This window comes from Vidua chalybeata, chromosome Z (genome assembly GCF_026979565.1).
Source record: "Vidua chalybeata isolate OUT-0048 chromosome Z, bVidCha1 merged haplotype, whole genome shotgun sequence".
Classification (NCBI taxonomy): domain Eukaryota; kingdom Metazoa; phylum Chordata; class Aves; order Passeriformes; family Viduidae; genus Vidua; species Vidua chalybeata.
In genome coordinates, this window is record NC_071570.1 from 13,460,240 (window position 1) to 13,477,466 (window position 17,227).

Below are 17,227 nucleotides of genomic sequence, written 5' to 3' on the forward strand. Positions count from 1 at the left end.
TTTAGTCTTTTTTTTAACTGGCAGAATATCCTTTGAGCTCACGTTGCTCATACTTTTTCTAGGTAGCACTACACTGTAAATTGTAATGGTAATGTGCAGTGTGTAATGTGTAAATGAGTTGTGTCTTGTGTCTGAGATACTGTTTCAAATGTTATGGCACAATAGACCCATACATTAAATATCTACAGGTTTCAGATGTGTTGTGCCTCATGCTTTTCACATATTGTATCTGCTATTTTTATAGCTATATGCTATGACCTCATTGGTAGGTCATAGCCGTAGCAGGCTTGTATGTTTGTCTAATACATGATTATAGTTATTGCTGTAAGCTTTTGCTGAAGAGTTTATATTTAATTAAATTGTTTTTACTTTCATCTGGTTTGGTGTTTGAAGTGATTGTCGGTGCTAAGGAATTCCAAGTAGAATGTGCAGATGAAGTGATAAGCCTGCTGGAAAGTGGCAATGCAGCTCGTCACACAGGCACAACACAGATGAATGAGCACTCTAGTCGATCTCATGCCATTTTTACCATCAGTATTCATCAGAAGCAGTCTGCAGAATATCAGAATGCTGCACAGGATTCAATCGCTTCAAAGTTTCATTTTGTGGATTTGGCTGGATCAGAGAGGGTAGCAAAGACTGGAAATACTGGTGAACGCTTCAAAGAATCAGTTCAGATCAATAGTGGTCTCTTGGCCTTGGGAAATGTCATCAGTGCCCTTGGAGACCCAAAAAGGAAAAGTGTACATATTCCATATAGGGATGCTAAAATTACTCGTATTCTGAAAGACTCCCTTGGAGGAAATGCCAAGACTGTTATGATAACATGTATAAGTCCATCCTCACTGGACTTTGATGAATCTTTAAATTCCCTCAAATATGCCAACAGAGCAAAAAACATTAGAAATAAACCAGTAGTAAATTACAACCCAGAAAAAGACCGAATTGATGAAATGGAACTTGAAATCAGATTGCTTCGGGAAGCTTTGCAGAGCCAGCAGGTCAGTAATCAGCATTTACATGACTTAAATGAAGAAAAAGCCCGTATCAGTTCACTTGAGGAGCAGCTCACTCGCCTTCAGGTTCAATATTTCAGTTACAGAAATTGTGTAGATGAAGCCTTACCTTTTCTGGTTGATTTGAATGATGATGTTAGCTTAAGAAGAAGCCAGCGAGACAGGTTGCAGAGCTGGATCACTATGGTACAGAAAATAAGGAAGGAAGCTCTCATCGTCCAGGAGACTGACACAGGGACTGAGACCAGCCCTGTACCACATCACATTACAATTCTTCAGCTGAAGAGGGAACTAAAGAAATGCCAGGTATTTAATTATAAGCTGTTTATTTAAATGACTAAGTAAAAAAACAATCTGCCAAAATTTGTACTCCATTTTGAAAGATGGATAAAATTGTCACCTGTACTTAATTTGACAATTAAATTTAATTTAGAGCATTGTAGAATTTCATTTGGCTAATCTCTGGGACATAGGTGTTTTGTAATGGATTTTTGAATACACAATCAGTGACAACAGAGATCAGTAATGCTATATTTTCTCTAGTCAGTTTCAAGGTGATTCTTGAGGCTGAGCTGTTCTGTCTGGTAGATTTTTGGTTTTAGCTTTCCTAGTATGCTAGGTCTGGCTGAAATGAAGTTAGTTTTCTGTATAGCATCTCTGAGGGTGCTGTGTTAGATTTGTGACCAATACAAAGGTATTAAGACAGTAATGTTCTTGCTCTTGCTGAATGGTGTTTTGTACAGTGACACGCTTTCTGTTTTTCTGCCTGCGCCCCCCAGTAAACAGATTGGAGGATGCATGAATAGTTCGAGACACAAACATGAAACAAAGCAGATGACTTGAACTAATCAGAGAGATTTCATACCACATAACTTGATGGTAGCAATAAAAAGGGAGAGGAGGAGGTTTAGGGAGACTTAGCTGTGTTTTGCCCAGAACTGGCTGAGCATTAGTCAGCCTTGGGAGGTTGTGGGTGATAGCTTTTGCATCATCTCTTTTGTTTTATTTTCTTTCTCTCTTGCTTACTGATCAGTTTCTATCTTGACTCACATATTTTCTTGCTTTCACTTTCCCTTTGCTCTTTGTCCTCCTAGGAGATGGGGGTAGGGAGAAGTGAAAAGATAGCTCTCTATGCTTAGCTACCTACTGGGGTAACCCAAAACAGTTTATTTTGGAACCCAACCTGTTGCTCAAGGCTTTCAAGATAATAACAGATTTGATTATAGTGTGCTAGAGTAAACTTGTTAATACCTGTTTAGTTAAGATGTTTAATGACTGTTGCAGGTCTTGAAGCTGCGTATTTGCTTTGGGTGCTGATTTGTATGTGTCCTTGAATATTTAGATGCTTGATTCCTTTCTAGCTGTACAACAGCCTCCAAGAATCATTAATGACTATTTTCAGATTTTGCTGGTTTGTTTGCTTTTTATCACTTTGTTTCCTTTTGCTTGGGAGAGCTATGACAAAACCATGGGCCATCAGCCTAATCTGGTACTTGGATCTTACATTGTGGATGTCCCAGTACTCCAAGAGCCACCTCACGGATAAAATCAGCAACTATACTTTTCCCCTCTTCTTCTCTGAGAGACATTTTGCAGAGAGAGGGGAAAAAGTGGCACGTATCCCTCTCCTCCAGGGCAGTTTTTTATAGCCTTGATGTAGTGGTTTCTGAGTTCCTTCAGTATCCTTACGTAATCAGACTGTTCATACTGATGTGTTGTGATCCCAACTTTGATTATTGTTCATAAGGTTAAACAGCTATTTGGGGTTTGCCACACAGGAACATGCTCTAATGTGATTGATCCCTGGATCAGTATGTGTGGGAGGAGTTGTCAGGAGCACAGGGCCATTGCTGCCCCTGACAGCGTGTGATTTCATATCTGAACAGGCTCATTAACCCATCAAAGTAATACATTATTTGAAGGAGCTAAGGTGAAACACAGTGACTTCTATAGCTGTGTTGTATCTGCCCCATGCCTATAAAGTCAGCATCCAGTGTCCTTAGAAATGCAAGAGGGTGTGGTCTAAAAGCCCACAAACAGGCTTGTGGTGGTCTGAGACTGAGAAGGTGTCTTGATCTGAGGCCACAGAGACACTAAACCAGAGACTAAACCCTCAACTGTAATAGCTGAAGAAGCAGCTCCTGCTCAGAGGAGAGAGGAAGAATGAGAACAGGCAGCCTGTTCCACAGCAGGATAGGAATGGGACAGAAATCATGAGAGGCAGAAGCTACTTGGTCCCTATCCATGACCTAGCTGCAAGATAATGTGTAAAGATTTTGCCTGACAAGATGAGCTAATTGCTACCTGTTGCTCTGGAGCTGGAATGGTAGGGCTAACAGTCTGGAACTAAAAGGTAGGGGAACACAGCAGCTGGGATTCTTTGCTAGGGGTTGTGGGACTGACAAAGGGATTGGAAGAGGGTCAGCCACCTCCAGGTTCCAGAGGTGACTCCTACTGAGCATGAAGACAGAGTAGAGGGGGGGGAAGGAAAGGAAAGGAAATTTCAGGAAAGGAAATTTCAGGAAAGGAAAGGAAATTTCAGGAAATTTCGGGAAAGGGAAAGGAGGACGAATGACAGAGACAGATTAAATAGAAACGTACCTTCATGGATCTTAACGATGTCTCGTAGATCCTCTCCATCTGGTCTTCTTGGTGGTGAGGGTCCCCTGGCAAAAGCATAGTATCCAGTGGATTAATATACATTTATATACATTAATATACATTTGGGCCAGGTGGGAATGCCCAGGTGCCTCCCCTGAGGGGGGTGCATGTTTGACACTGTCTCTTGAAAGACTTTGGGTCAGTTGCATCATTTTGCATGAACAGTCCTCTGGCACAGGGTCTGGCGAACCCTTCAGAGGGCCTTTGATGGATCTTGATGCCCCCTTAACTTGCCCTCATGTGAATGTCCCATAGATGTGACTTTTCTGTCGTGGAGGGCCCCACAGCTGAGCTAGTCTGCCTGGGGCTATGGCCTCCACACTGAACCTGCTGGGCTTGGCTCTTCTGTGAATGCTCTCCCAGCCTTATCCATTTCTTCTCAGGCTTGAGATGCTTTAACCAATAGTGTCACTTTTCTTCTCTTGAATAGTTCTAGTCAGCTTAACTCACAGAGTTTCAATCAGGAGGCACATTCACCCTGGGCTTTGGTGTGCAGCTTTGTTGCACAGTTTTGCCATAACAGCAAAAATCATTATGACGATGTTTAAACCGTGAATGATAACATTTCAGTCTCTGACACCATGTAAGGATTGTGCTGGTCTGTTGTAGGATTATACAACAATTCTTGTAGCATAGCCTGGGCTCCCGTCCTGAGTGATCACTGTAACCAGACAGAACCCACATCATGGACTTAATAAACTCAGTGGACATTTTAAGAGTATTTTACAGAAGTGGTCTATAGACTAAAGGAATGATATCTGCATAAGTCAAAGGATGAGAAGGGAAGAAAGGATGGTTAATAAGGTTGCATTGGATAGTATAGGGCTTGAGTATGATATAAATGGTGTGGAATATGAAGTGGGGGTTGTACTAAGTGACTGGGATAGAGTTAATTTTCTTCATAAATGCTTGCAGGGTGCCATGTTTTACATTTCTGACTGGTACAGTGCTGATAAAACACCAGTGATTTATCTTGCTGCGGAGTGTTTGCACAGCAGCAAGGGACAGACTCTGTGTCTGTGACACCAGTGAATAGATAAGCGAGTGTACCCAGGGACAGGAGGAGCACAACCAGGCAGATGACCCAAGTCAACCAAAGAGATATTTCACATCATATGACGTAGTCAGAAACTGAAAGGGAGAGGAGGGGGATTTAGTTATGTTAGCTGTCTTTTTGCACAGGAGCTAATAGGCATCAGTCTACCCTTTGGAGGCAGAGAGTGATTGGTTTTGCATTAATTAACTATCTCTGCATTACATGTGTTATTTTCTCTGTTCTTTCACTTCACCTTCACTTACTGAACAATTTCTATCTTGACCCACAAGTTTTCTTTCTTTTACTCTTCCTTGGGACTGAGGGCTTGGAAGTGAGGGAGTGTACTTAGGTAAGTTAGTTTTCCCCTTAGTTAGGGGGAAAAAGAAGAGAAAGGGAGAGAGAAAGAGCGAAAGAGAACTTTCCCTTCTCTTGGAAGTATGTACTTAGTTGCATACCCTCAGCAGTTGTCCTGTGAACCCAGAAATTGTTTTTAATCCTGGGAAGATATTACTCCATCAGAAGGATTACAGATGTAATTACAAAGATGTTTTCAAATATATCAGTGAGTTTACAGATAACCCAGGGACTAAGTTTTGCAATTTTTGTCAAATATTATCCAATAGTATGTATATAATATGCTAGTCTGTCTAATATTACAAAGTTACAGTCTCATCTCTTATCTCTTAGCAATTTCCTAAACTGTATTTCTTCAGCTGTGGTCTCACAAAACCTCCTGTATTTCTTTTTCCATTGCCATGCCTTTAGCTAACTGAGTTTCTAAACTATTTCCAGATTTCTTTGTCTAATCACATTCTAACATTTACTTTTGTGTTAAACATCAACTTTTGCTTTTTGGTGACATCATACTTCTTTATGGTTTTCCAAATAAGGTGAAAATTTCAAAACATCTGTGAGTCTTAGTATGCAGATATCCCATGAGGATCCTGTCATATTGCTAGTGCAGATTAGCTGTTTCTCTCACAGCACATAACAGTCTTAGAGATGACCTGTGGAGAGAAGAGCTCTCAGCCTTCTGAGAGCATGTCTCCTAACAAAACTGACACATGATCAAATAAATAATTATTTTTAGAAACATCCCCGTATACTTTTAGGAAGTAGTTATATTGGATGTGCTGAGTTAAAATGTTGACTGTGAACATCAAAAGAAAAGAAATGCAGGTTATTGTACAGTGAAAATAATCTCAAATCAAAAATAATTTTATTACTTAAAACAACTCTAGACCAGTTGGAATCTGAGTGAAGTTCTGATGCCAGATGAATACCTCAGAAAAACTGATTTGAGTTTGTCATGTGTGGAAGGAGGCAGTGCTCCAATAAGTTAGAATTCTGTAACATCAACCCATTTTTAAGTTTGCAACCAAACTGATAAAGCTATAGATTGTTATCAGGCAATTGCATAAACAAATTTTGTCTTTTCTTTGTTCTCAAGCAATCTAAATCACAGCTTTTTTTTTTTTTTTAACTTTTTAATTTTCTTCTGTGGCTTGTTTTAAACCTCTGTTTCCCAGCTTCAAAACAGTGTAAAAGCTGAGCTTAAACTTAGCTTAAACTCCCTTTACTAGGTGAGTATGCCATCCACAGCCAGGAAGAGATGGTTAGAAAAAGGCTAAAATAAATGAGACACTACAGACTCTAGAGCAGGGTTTGCATATGGACAGATTTAACAACTAGTAGAGTGTCGGAGTCCAGAGCATCCCTTTGGCTGGTCTGGATGCCTCGAGACCCTGGCAGGGGGCTCAAGGACCTTAACAAGAAGTCAAAAACACCTGTAGCTTCAGTTTTAGCCCATGGGAGAGGCTGCCAACCTTATATGAGGAATTACAAGCCAAAAAAGTTCAAGTAGTGTAATAGGGGAATTGACACAGAGTGAAAAAAATAGAATTTTGGAGTTTTTTAGAATGTAATTTAAAAATACAATATAGAAGAATCTAGGCATGCCCTAACCTTTTCTTCCTTCTTCTTGTCCTCCATGTCTCAGTGTGATAGTGACACTTTTCTGTTAGTCTAGGATAGGGACACACTGTCGAACATAAATTTTCGGTATTAGTATGAGAACTGTAAACATAGTACACATAATTTTGAATATATAATGTGAGAGATGCCCAGAGCTCAGGGCAGACTGCCATAGCTTCTGTACTAAGTGGACCTCAAAAAGTCAAAAGAAAAATATTTTAGATAAAAAGAAATAACCTTGAAAACTCAGCTTCATGCCTTCCAAACCTTTTCTTTGGCTACCAAGCTAAGAAAAAAGAACTTTCACACTGTTAAGGTCTTACCAACCCAACCCCAACAGTAGAGGACCTGTTCTTGTCTATACATACACATTTATTTGCTAGCTGCTATTATTGCCTGGATAAAGCTGTCTTACATGATATTAAAACACCAGTTTGGCTGTAGCTAATACCCAAACTCATTCCTATGTCCACCACCAGGACTCTTGGAGGAAAAAATAGGAAAAGCAGAAATGAGAAGGTTTGTGGGTTGATGTAATGTTTCAATACTTTGTCTTTGGCTTCTGCAGGCTTTCTGGAAGACTAACAACATTTGGAAGTCTCCATCAATCAGTATAAATTCATTCACAAGAACATATGAACAAGCATTCTTATGTTTTCTTTAATCTTTAAACTGTTATCCAAGTTGCAGATTGAGGACAGCTATTCTTACTGTTTTCATTTGAGAAGTATGTTAATCACAAGATGCTGTGATCTTGTAGCTACATGTAACAGCATACTAAAGAGAATAATTGAATTTAATATATACTTCAATAAATTAGGTTTGGTTGTGAGTACATTATCTCCTTGGGAAGAATGAAACTTGTCAGAGCAAAATCAATAGATGAAACAGAAGTGAAGAAATAGCTGCTAGAAACTGCAGATAACCACTTAGACAATTTGCTGTACATACCTCAAGACTTTGCAGTTCTGGTCATGTCTTTTAACAACAAATGAGATTTTATTTTGATTAATATTCCAGTTGTAGGAATAATAATGTCCCTTTCACCCAGCTGAACTTTTATTATCTAGCAGGTACTACTTATGGATGCAGAACTATTTAGCCAGAAGAATCATGAAGTGCAGATACTGCAGAATCAGATAAAGGCATTACTACAAGAAAAGAAAGAACAACAGGAATTTTTAAAGGAGGCTCAAGAAACACAAAGATTACAGGTATTTTTCCACTGGTACACATTTATCTGCACTGAACCATCCTTCTACCATGTGAATGCATTCAATAGGTCGCTCAGAATTTTTTTTTACTTAATTACCATTCAATATTAGGGATATTTTGTTTTAATTAGAGCTGTTTCACAGAATGAATTGGGTTCTTCTAGTGGATGTATCACAGTGATGTGATTCCTGGAGACTGTATATGAGCCTATCTGTGCCAGAAGCCTTCTGCATAATTTGAACTGAACCATTCATGCTCTCCATGCTACCTGAAGCATGACACACAACCCTCTCCCCAGATTTGTATCACTGTTAAGGAGTTTCAGGACAATTAATAGATTAGGATTTGAAAGATGCTTTAGAATTTAGAAAAGACTATATGGATCCTACCAAATGCTTTAATTGAAAAGCTGTATAGAAAAGTTATTTTGTTGTGGCTTTATTAAGAATTAGAGTATTGGCCCCTTTTGATTTTATAAGACAGAATTCCATCCTAACTTTCTGATCATTTACCATTAGAGAAGACTGAGTGACACAGTGGAAAGTGAGGTAATGACAAAGTGGCTGCTTTCCTCTTTCTTTCAGTGGATCTTGAGTTTGCTAATGAAATTACAGTGACTAGTATGTGCATAACATTTCAAGATTGAGAAGACTGGGCATAGAATAGTTAATATTCTGCTGGTGTTGCTGGACATGCAGACTACAGATAATTCATTATATGATTTTTAAAAGAGAAAAACATAAACATGGATAGTTAGTGCTCTTCTCCTTATTATACTTTTTCTCCTTTTCCCTTTTCTTTTCTGATGGCTTGGGGAGAGTCAGTGCATTAAAGGTAAGTAAACTAGTAATGATCTTTTTCTTCCTTCTTTCTTCATTCACTTCCTTCACTTTCTTTCTTTTCTGTCACTGTCGGCTAGATTTTTTTTTAGCCTGCACACCATAGTGTCAACTTATATTGTGATAATGCTTATATAAATTTTGGAGGATACAAGGTAGCTGTCACAGTGTAGATAGAAGATTCTTCCAGTATCAGAGGCAGGAGGGAAGCTTGAGAACTTTCAGGCACCATTTTGGCATTTAGTTCACTAAACTGCCACTTTTATTTAAAAACTTACAATGTAAAGCGAGTGCTTCTGTCAAATATTTTACATTGTATTCACAGGCATATGTAATTTAATGGTACATGATAGAATTAGGACTTTTAGAGTAGCAGGTATGAGGTAGGAGGTAATAAATGTTTATACACATATGTATTTATGCAATGGTGTTACACTGTGGAGTTGTATCAGGGACAAAGAGCTTCAGGGTGGATCAGTTGGCTGTTGCTTCTTCCAAAACAATAACAACTATTATATTCATACATATATTCTATTTTCTATGACATAGGAATAATATGTAGTGTATTCCAACACAATGTCAACTTCTAAAGCATTGTTTGTGTTTGGAAGGAACTTTCAATCTAAGACAACAACATAAAGAATTAATAAAAATGTGTCAATCAAAATAGAAGAATGCAGAATGTATCATGCGCTATATTTCAACTTCCCTGTTGTTGCTAGGCCTGATTTTAACCATATTCAAAAAGAATAAAAAAATAATAGAGTGAGTAGAAAATGGAAATAACCAGGCCTTATGGATGAATCAGTTATATAACATAAGTACTTTTAAACAATGTAGGGAGAATGCTGTAGGAGAAGCACATAAGGTCTCAAAACTAGCATTATCAACAAACCTGAGACTGGGTGGAAGAAAAAGCAGCAAGTGATCCTGGGATCATGTACATGTTTAGTTTATTAATATAAGTAATCTTTAAAGTGGAATTGTACAAAATGGAAGAGGAAGCCCATATACATGTTTAATTAATAAGACTCAGACTATATGTTTAATTTGAAAATATTAGTATAATTCTCATTTCTCCATAAGCACACATATAAAGCAAGCATGAGCTCCTAATTATGTCATCCACTTCTCACTAGATGCCTGGATAGGCTAATGCAACTAAACTGGGTGTGCTGTGGGAAGAATGAAACCCACACAATTACCTTGAAAGAGATTTCAGGTCAGAGTCACAATTTAACAGAAAGGTTAAAATAAATGTAATGCCATTAAAACTGGCTTAGACCCATAAAGTCAGACTACAACCTGGCATCCTGTTGGCCAAGGTGGTGGCCGCAGTCCTATCAAGTGGTGATTGTAGTCCTGTTGAAGTGATGGTTGCAGTCAAAAGTGGTGGTCCTGTGGAAGTTCTGGGCCTCGTCTGGATCTGTCCAGGTGTGATGGGGGTTCAAAGTCCCCAGTTATATATGGTCAGGTTCAAGGGAGAGTATTCAGCACATCCCCTAGGGTGGACAGTTGCACAGTGGGAATGATGTCATCCTGTGAGTCACAGGATATTTTTGGGAATCTTTGGTGGTCTAAGTTGGTACAGCTATCCGTTATGGTGGTGCCATTGAGTCCACTATGGCCCATCGGCAGAGATGACGCCTTCAGGATCGGTGGGACTGTGCTGGTGTTTCCCCAGAAGGAGTTAGCACTGCACAGTCATTTGTGAAGAAAAAGAAACACTCCCCTTCTCACAGGGTTTGGCTCTTCTCCCTTTTCTCATTTAACACCCAGCTTGTGGCCTGAGGTGTCAGCTGGGCATCTAATGGGCATCTACTGAAAATGACCAATCACTAACAGTTTGTCAGAAATGGTGTAGAATACTCAATTTGGTTACACCCCATTGGCACCCACTGGCACTCTTTCTGTAACCCAGGACACCTGGGTAGGTCTTTCTGAACAAAAATGTATCTAAACTTTACTGGACTGGGGAGTGGGAGGGGGAGGGGGGCTGACTGAAGATATTTCATAAAATTCTCAGTTTGTTGCAGAATTTGCCTGTGCCCTGCACAATAATTAAGGGTCAGTGGGTGATTTACAAGATTCATGACCTTTGTGAGGAACTGGAAGTCGTGAATATGATACAGAGCTCAGTTTTGCTTTTGCTTTATTTTTTTTTTCCCCATGAGACTGAGAAAATGGTGGAACAACATATAGTCATTGATCAGCTAAAATTGAAATTAGAGAAGTTTACAGATGCTAAAGCTTTAGATTTCCCAAGTGCTTATGAAGATGGGCCGGCTGTCATGGCATTTGCTAGGAGGCCCTACAGTGTCTCAGTCACAAAAAATCTGCGCCCTCTTCACCTACCTTCAGGGACAGAGATCCAAAAGGTAAGGTCTACCCAGATTTTCCCCCTTCTACTGTGTAATGATTATAGGCCAATGATTAGACATGACATGATAACATATGATGTCTTTCTCAAATACTGCTGCTTAACTTCCCACTGAAAAACTAGTTTCGTAATATTTGTTTATGCCACAATTATCCAAAATATTTAGGCTTAAAATTCCCACCTACAAGTGCTATGGCTGTCATGTTTTCTCACCCCTCAGCTGGTTTTCTAGGGGTTTTGAGGATTCCAGTATGAAACATTATAAAAAATGAATTATTAGTCTTATCAATATGTTGAGTACATGGGATAATGAATTGCTACCAGTGCCCGTTTTCACATTTGGAATGACTCCTCTAGGCTCTTGCAAAACATTATGTTACAAAGGCATTCAGAGTTATTATATAAAACCTGTGTAATTTTGCTTACAAGCTCAGGTGGTGAAATATTTTTTAAAATATGAATAATGAAATGCTAAATTATTGCAAGTATTTTTACCCATCACTATTTTTGTGTGCTTTTTGACAGGGGTATACCAGCCCCCCCATCTTGTCTCTGGCCCAGATAATGGCAGAATTCCATATTCGCAGACAGATTATACTGAGCAAGTTAGAAGATCAAGACGAAGTCCTTCACTGCCACCTCTCTGATCACAGTGATGAAGAGGAAGACAATGCAGGCTGCAAAGAGAAAACCTCATATAAGTAGTTTTTTGTTGTTCTTTAACTTTTGTTACAGAAAAATGTATAGCAAAGGTAGTATTAGTGCCTAATCCTTCCATGATATGAGACCATCTGTAATGATACTTAACAGTAAACCAGTGGGACCAACTGGGCATACTACAAAATAAGTTTAATATTTGTAGGTTTAGCAAAGATTGCATAATCCTTGCTTGTGGGTCAGAATCTACCTTGAAGACTGGGGGATTGGGTGATGATGTGTGTGGGAGTAGTGTGGATGAGGAAAAAGGTATAAATGCTTTTGTAAGTTTGAGCTTCTTCTCTGTTAAGATCATCTACTTTGCATGATGCTTAAAGAAAAAAAAAAATCCCTGTGTATTTGCAGAGTAGCATATTTATTGTTCTTCCATAGGCGTTCCATAAACCGAACATGGACACAAAATCATACATCTCTGTGCTTTCTTCCTGATGTAAGTGGCATGAAATGTCAAGTAGACAAGTCTGGTTTGTCCAATAAATCTGCGCTACAAACTGACACAACCACAGGTATAATGGAAGTCATTAGAGCAAATCCTACTACAGTATCTTTAGCACATGTAATTAGTTTTCCCAGTAAAATATGTGTATTTGTTACAAATATTTTTTTCATTATAATTCAATGTAGTATAATTCAATGTATAATTTCATTATAATTCCTTCAATTCAATAATTCAATAATTTCATAATAATTAAAAAATATATTTTTTCATTATAATTCAATGTTTTCCAATTTCTGTTCTTTCCCATTCTGAAACTGATGTTAGCAACCTCTTAAGTAAAACCTACTAGCCAGAAAGCAGTTCACTTATCAAAACGTTTCTCAGGTATAAATCTTTAGTATTGCTTCAATGAGAGAAAATGGGTGCTATTATTTTACCAAAAATACTGAAGTGGTTTCTGAAATATTTTTTCAGATTTAGGGTCTTGAAATGCAAGTGCATACTATCCTTTTTTTCCTGTTTAGACACATGGCAGGGAAGAATACCCTGCTTTCTTCTCTCCTTTTGATTCTTGTACTTCATATGGAAAAACAGCACACAGTCAGTATTGCAGAGCACTACCTTTTGAATCTGCAATATATCTATTGCAGGTTTCATAACTCTATTTAGCTTTGTTTTTTTCAAGGTGAAGAGATTGACAGCCTCCAGAAAATCCATGTTGTTAACATGCAGAAGTTAAAGAATTCAGAGTTGAGACTTGCTAAGGCTGAGCAAAAAATAAAAGAACTTGCACTTAATATCAAAAGGAAAGAGGAACTTATTAAGGATTTAGTAAGAACAGGTAACTGGCTACTGTAGGAATACTAGATACTGAAGGGAATGAAGATGTTCTGAAACAAAGGAAAAGGCACTGAAAACCTAAAGTCCTGTATGTCTTAGTTTTTACATAATTATCTTTTTATAATTATCTTTTTATGATTATCTTTTTATAATTTTACATAATTATCTTAGACAAGAATACTTTTAACAACCTAAAAATCCATAATTTTTGCTAATTACTTGCTATGATCACACTGAAAATTTTGATTACAGCCTACTCTGCTATGAAGATTATTTGTTAAATAGTTTTTGTGCTTTGTTGATTATTGCTTTTATCCAACGGTAGTGTAATTTTGAATGTATGGTCAGTGCTATCTCTTTGTAGATGTGTATATGTGACATAGTGTCTGGGATTGGAGAAAAGATACATCATTGTATCTTCTATAACAGTAGAGAAATGGGGGTCAGAAGTGGATGAAGGAGAAAAATCAGTGTTCCTGGTAGCATACATCCCTTACACATCTGTCCCGACAGAGAGACTAACCTTGTGATGATGACTCAGGATCCATCACAAGGACTAAGGATCTCTTTCCTTAGCCCCTTTAATCACATTCTTCTCTTTTGTTTACATTCTCTTGAGGTGGTCTGGGAAAGATTCTGTGCCATCTCAGATTGCCTGAACAGGACAAGTCACAGAGTAGAAACACAATCCAATTATTAAGCTGAAAGTTGAGTAATAAATAAATGGCATATTCTTCTGGGGAAAAAAAAAAAAACCAAACAAAATTATGAAATACAGGATAGCTATTTTGCCAAAATCTACAGTTGGCAGAAGAATTTAACTCTGGCACTCAGATGGCACTTCATTTGGTGGCATGAGGTGACTCATGAAATGTTCAGATTCAGGACTCTCTGTGTCTCCATTTCAGAGTTATAAGGGAACTGCAGGTTCCTTTAGTGTTGGAAGATGTATCAGAAATTACTGACTTAGCCAGAACAAAGTAAATAATATTTCAGCTCCAGGAGTGAGTATTGCATTTCAACTGATGATTATGTTGGTTTTAAACTATTTGTATATGTTGTCTTTAAGGTAAGGATGCTCAGTCTGTAAGCAGGCAGTATTCTTTGAAGATAAGTAACCTGGAGCAAGAAATTGAGCAGGCCAAAAGAGAAGCGGCTGAAACACAAAAGCAGCTTCAGGAGCTGGACAGTAAAGAGCTGAGTGATATTCCTGAGAAAGTCATGTTACAGAAAGAGTGCCAGAAGAAGATGGAGGCAGCAAAGTTGAAAGTGCAGGTATTTCTGATCTGATTATTAAGATTTGCAAATCTCTGTCTCACTGTCTGAACCTTAACACTGTAAAATTCGTACCTGTTTTACACACTGGAAGCTGGTTGGATTGAAGTAGCTAGTGGGAAACTTAATACTATTATACTCAAAGTGCTGGTTAACATCTGCTTGGTTAGATATCTTCTTGGTATGTAAGAGGCTAAGAAAATTGGGAGATACGAGATTTCCATACATCATTGTATATAGTCCAATAGAAGGACTTATCCAAGAGAGGGTGTTACAAATTTATTACTTGCCGTAAATAAAATTGATGATTTATGGAAATACTATATAAATTGTAGGTCTAAGCAAATCCCTGTGATGCTTTGCAAGGTCAGGCCCAACACAGGCATACTTGTTTGACACTGACCTTCTATTTTTAAGTTCTGCAACATCTAAGTTAGTATTCTGTATAGGACCAGCTTAGGTGCCCTGCACCTCTCAATCCTAGAATGACAGGTCAGAAAAGTTCCATACAGAAAGAGGTAGTTTGCTTATTGACTTGAGCTCAGGACCAGCATTCTGACACCAGCATTCTGACACCATTGTGTCTCTGCAAATTTTCCAGAACTGTGGTTTCTGCTAGATTTTAGTACTTTTACTGTATTGCCAAGCATGAACTGTACCTTTTCATGTTGTTTAATTCTGCCTGTGCCAACTTCACCAGATAGCTCAGAAACTACAGTAATAACAAGTGATTGTTTGGGCAGAAGTTAGTAAATCTTGGTGATCCTAAGAATTCAGTGAAATAAAGAATGAAGCTGAGTCATATTTTAGTTAAAAGTTTTCCTGCTCTTAAGCTGAAATTTGACATGAACGTTCAGACCTTACAGAAGAAGCAGGAAGACACCAAGAATTTGGCTTCATTATCTAACCAAAGTGAGAGAGAAGCAAGAGAACTTGAGCAGAAAGTGGCTCAGATGAAATATCAGCAATCCCAAATACAGAAGAGATTGTGTGAGGAGAGTGAAAAGAAGAAGCAACTGGAAGCAGAGCTTCAGCAGGACCAGCAACAAATTAAAGTAGGATTCTTCCTGTTTCCCTATGACAAAGATTAGGATGGATAATTTTTGCCCCTGCTTCCCCAATAAACTACACTACCAGGTTTTCCCTTATTTTCAGTAATGCCTTAATGAATTTCTTGATAAATGCACCAAAGAAATTGTCTATAAACATTTTACATCAATCTCCATTTTGCTTTTCTCTTTCTGCTTTTTTTTTTTCCTTCATTTTATTACCTAGTGTCTAGTTCTGAATTGCAATTTTATAAATAAATTTAGGGTCAGTATTTCAGCTTATGTCTTGGGGGGACTCTCACATGAAATGTATTTGACTGACTGATGTAGGAAGAATGGTACTTTTTGTTTGTTCACAGGAACTTCAACTTAAGATGCAGCAACAACAGAAGATCCTTAAAATTAAGGATAAAGAAATTGCTGCTTTTAAAAAGAAGAAAAATAACTCAGTGGGAACTCCACAGAAACTACAGGTAGTTAATCTATTCCAAGTATGTGTGACCCCGAAGTAAAAAAAAAACCTTTCTTCATCTCTAGTCATCTGTTTTTGTAAACTGTTTGTATGAAGAGTATTCCCTCATAGTTTAGTCTTTTTTTTTTTTTCTGTAAAAAAAATTGGGAGTAGAGCCTAGCAGCTCTTGTACTGTACTCTTTTTGAATGAAAGAAAGGAAGGCCTTTAGTGTCTTCTTCTTTTTCCCCCTATAATTTGTCAAAAATACTGATTCAGAAACCTGTGAATTCAGCAGATTTGGTTGTCCAGTAGGTTTGAGGGACCTTGATGTGCTGTATTTTAAGGGTTCTGTGGGTTGTTCAGGTGTTTTATTTTGTTTTGGTTTCTACTCTGATATTAATTACAGTGGTTTCTAGTTTCAGTTGTTGCTAACAGGGTTAGAAAAGCGTGTATCCTATGTAGCAGTGCCACCTACATTACTTCAGATGTGGACACTGAAATATTAATTACCCTAAGTCTTTAAAGGTGAAAAGAAATTTTAAAAGTTAAATAAAGGAAAATTTTTAGCCTTAACAGGAATATATCCTCTGATAAACTGTGGGTTCAGAATACCTTTATATGGACCATGCTTGCAGGTCCAACAAAGAGCTGGTTTTGGGCCACTAAAATGCAATGAGGATGGGCTAGCTGAATTTTCATGGTACCATCTGAACTTAGTTGCTGTGCTTGGGTTGATGACACCTATTTATGTAAATAGTTTTAAAAAATATATTCTTTAGAAAAGATACTGCATCTGATACAAGTTTGTTTATATGGGATGTAGCAATGTAATATTGCTGAGTCCCCTTTAAGTCAGCCCAGTTTCTGTATTATTCTGAGTAAGGATTCTGTTGCAGGATTAATACTGACATTAGAAATGTTAATGTCTTCTACATTTTTATCAGTAATTCTGAAGAGAGGTAAAACATAACATTCTGAGTCAAAATGCCCTGGTTAATATTCTCTGGATCTCTCTTGAAACTTTAGAAATTAGAAGAGCAGAAGAAGTGGCTGGATGAAGAAATGGAAAGAATTCTTCAACAGCACCAACAATTAGCAGAACTAGAAGAAGATTTAAAGAAAAGAGAAGCCATTGTAGCAAAAAAAGAAGCATTATTGCAAGAGAAATGCTACCTGGAAATCAAGAAACTAAGATCTAGCCAGGTGATTCAAGAAAAAAACCCACAAAACTCACCACAGTCATAAGGCTAACCGAAAGACTGGTGGTGGGGGAGGGCAGATAAGATAGCAGAGGAGACTCAAGGGACCTCCTGTGTCTATACTACTGTGATGCA

At 38.0% G+C, this 17,227-nt stretch overlaps 1 protein-coding gene across 4 annotated transcripts in view; it reads left to right on the forward strand.

Moving 5' to 3' along the window:
- Positions 1-17,227, forward strand: part of KIF27 (kinesin family member 27) — a 28,355-nt gene that overhangs the window by 5,112 nt on the left and 6,016 nt on the right. For all 4 annotated transcript variants that reach the window (XR_008428751.1, XR_008428750.1, XM_053932672.1 and 1 more), the window contains exons 4-13: positions 394-1,322; positions 7,758-7,901; positions 10,916-11,119; positions 11,647-11,822; positions 12,211-12,344; positions 12,963-13,118; positions 14,187-14,392; positions 15,250-15,447; positions 15,801-15,914; positions 16,920-17,096. Coding sequence is in view for 2 of the 4 variants with exons in the window: in XM_053932672.1 (XP_053788647.1) it covers positions 394-1,322; positions 7,758-7,901; positions 10,916-11,119; positions 11,647-11,822; positions 12,211-12,344; positions 12,963-13,118; positions 14,187-14,392; positions 15,250-15,447; positions 15,801-15,914; positions 16,920-17,096 (2,438 nt within the window). In the remaining 2 variants the exon portion in view is untranslated. The remainder of the gene's footprint in view (positions 1-393; positions 1,323-7,757; positions 7,902-10,915; positions 11,120-11,646; positions 11,823-12,210; positions 12,345-12,962; positions 13,119-14,186; positions 14,393-15,249; positions 15,448-15,800; positions 15,915-16,919; positions 17,097-17,227) is intronic.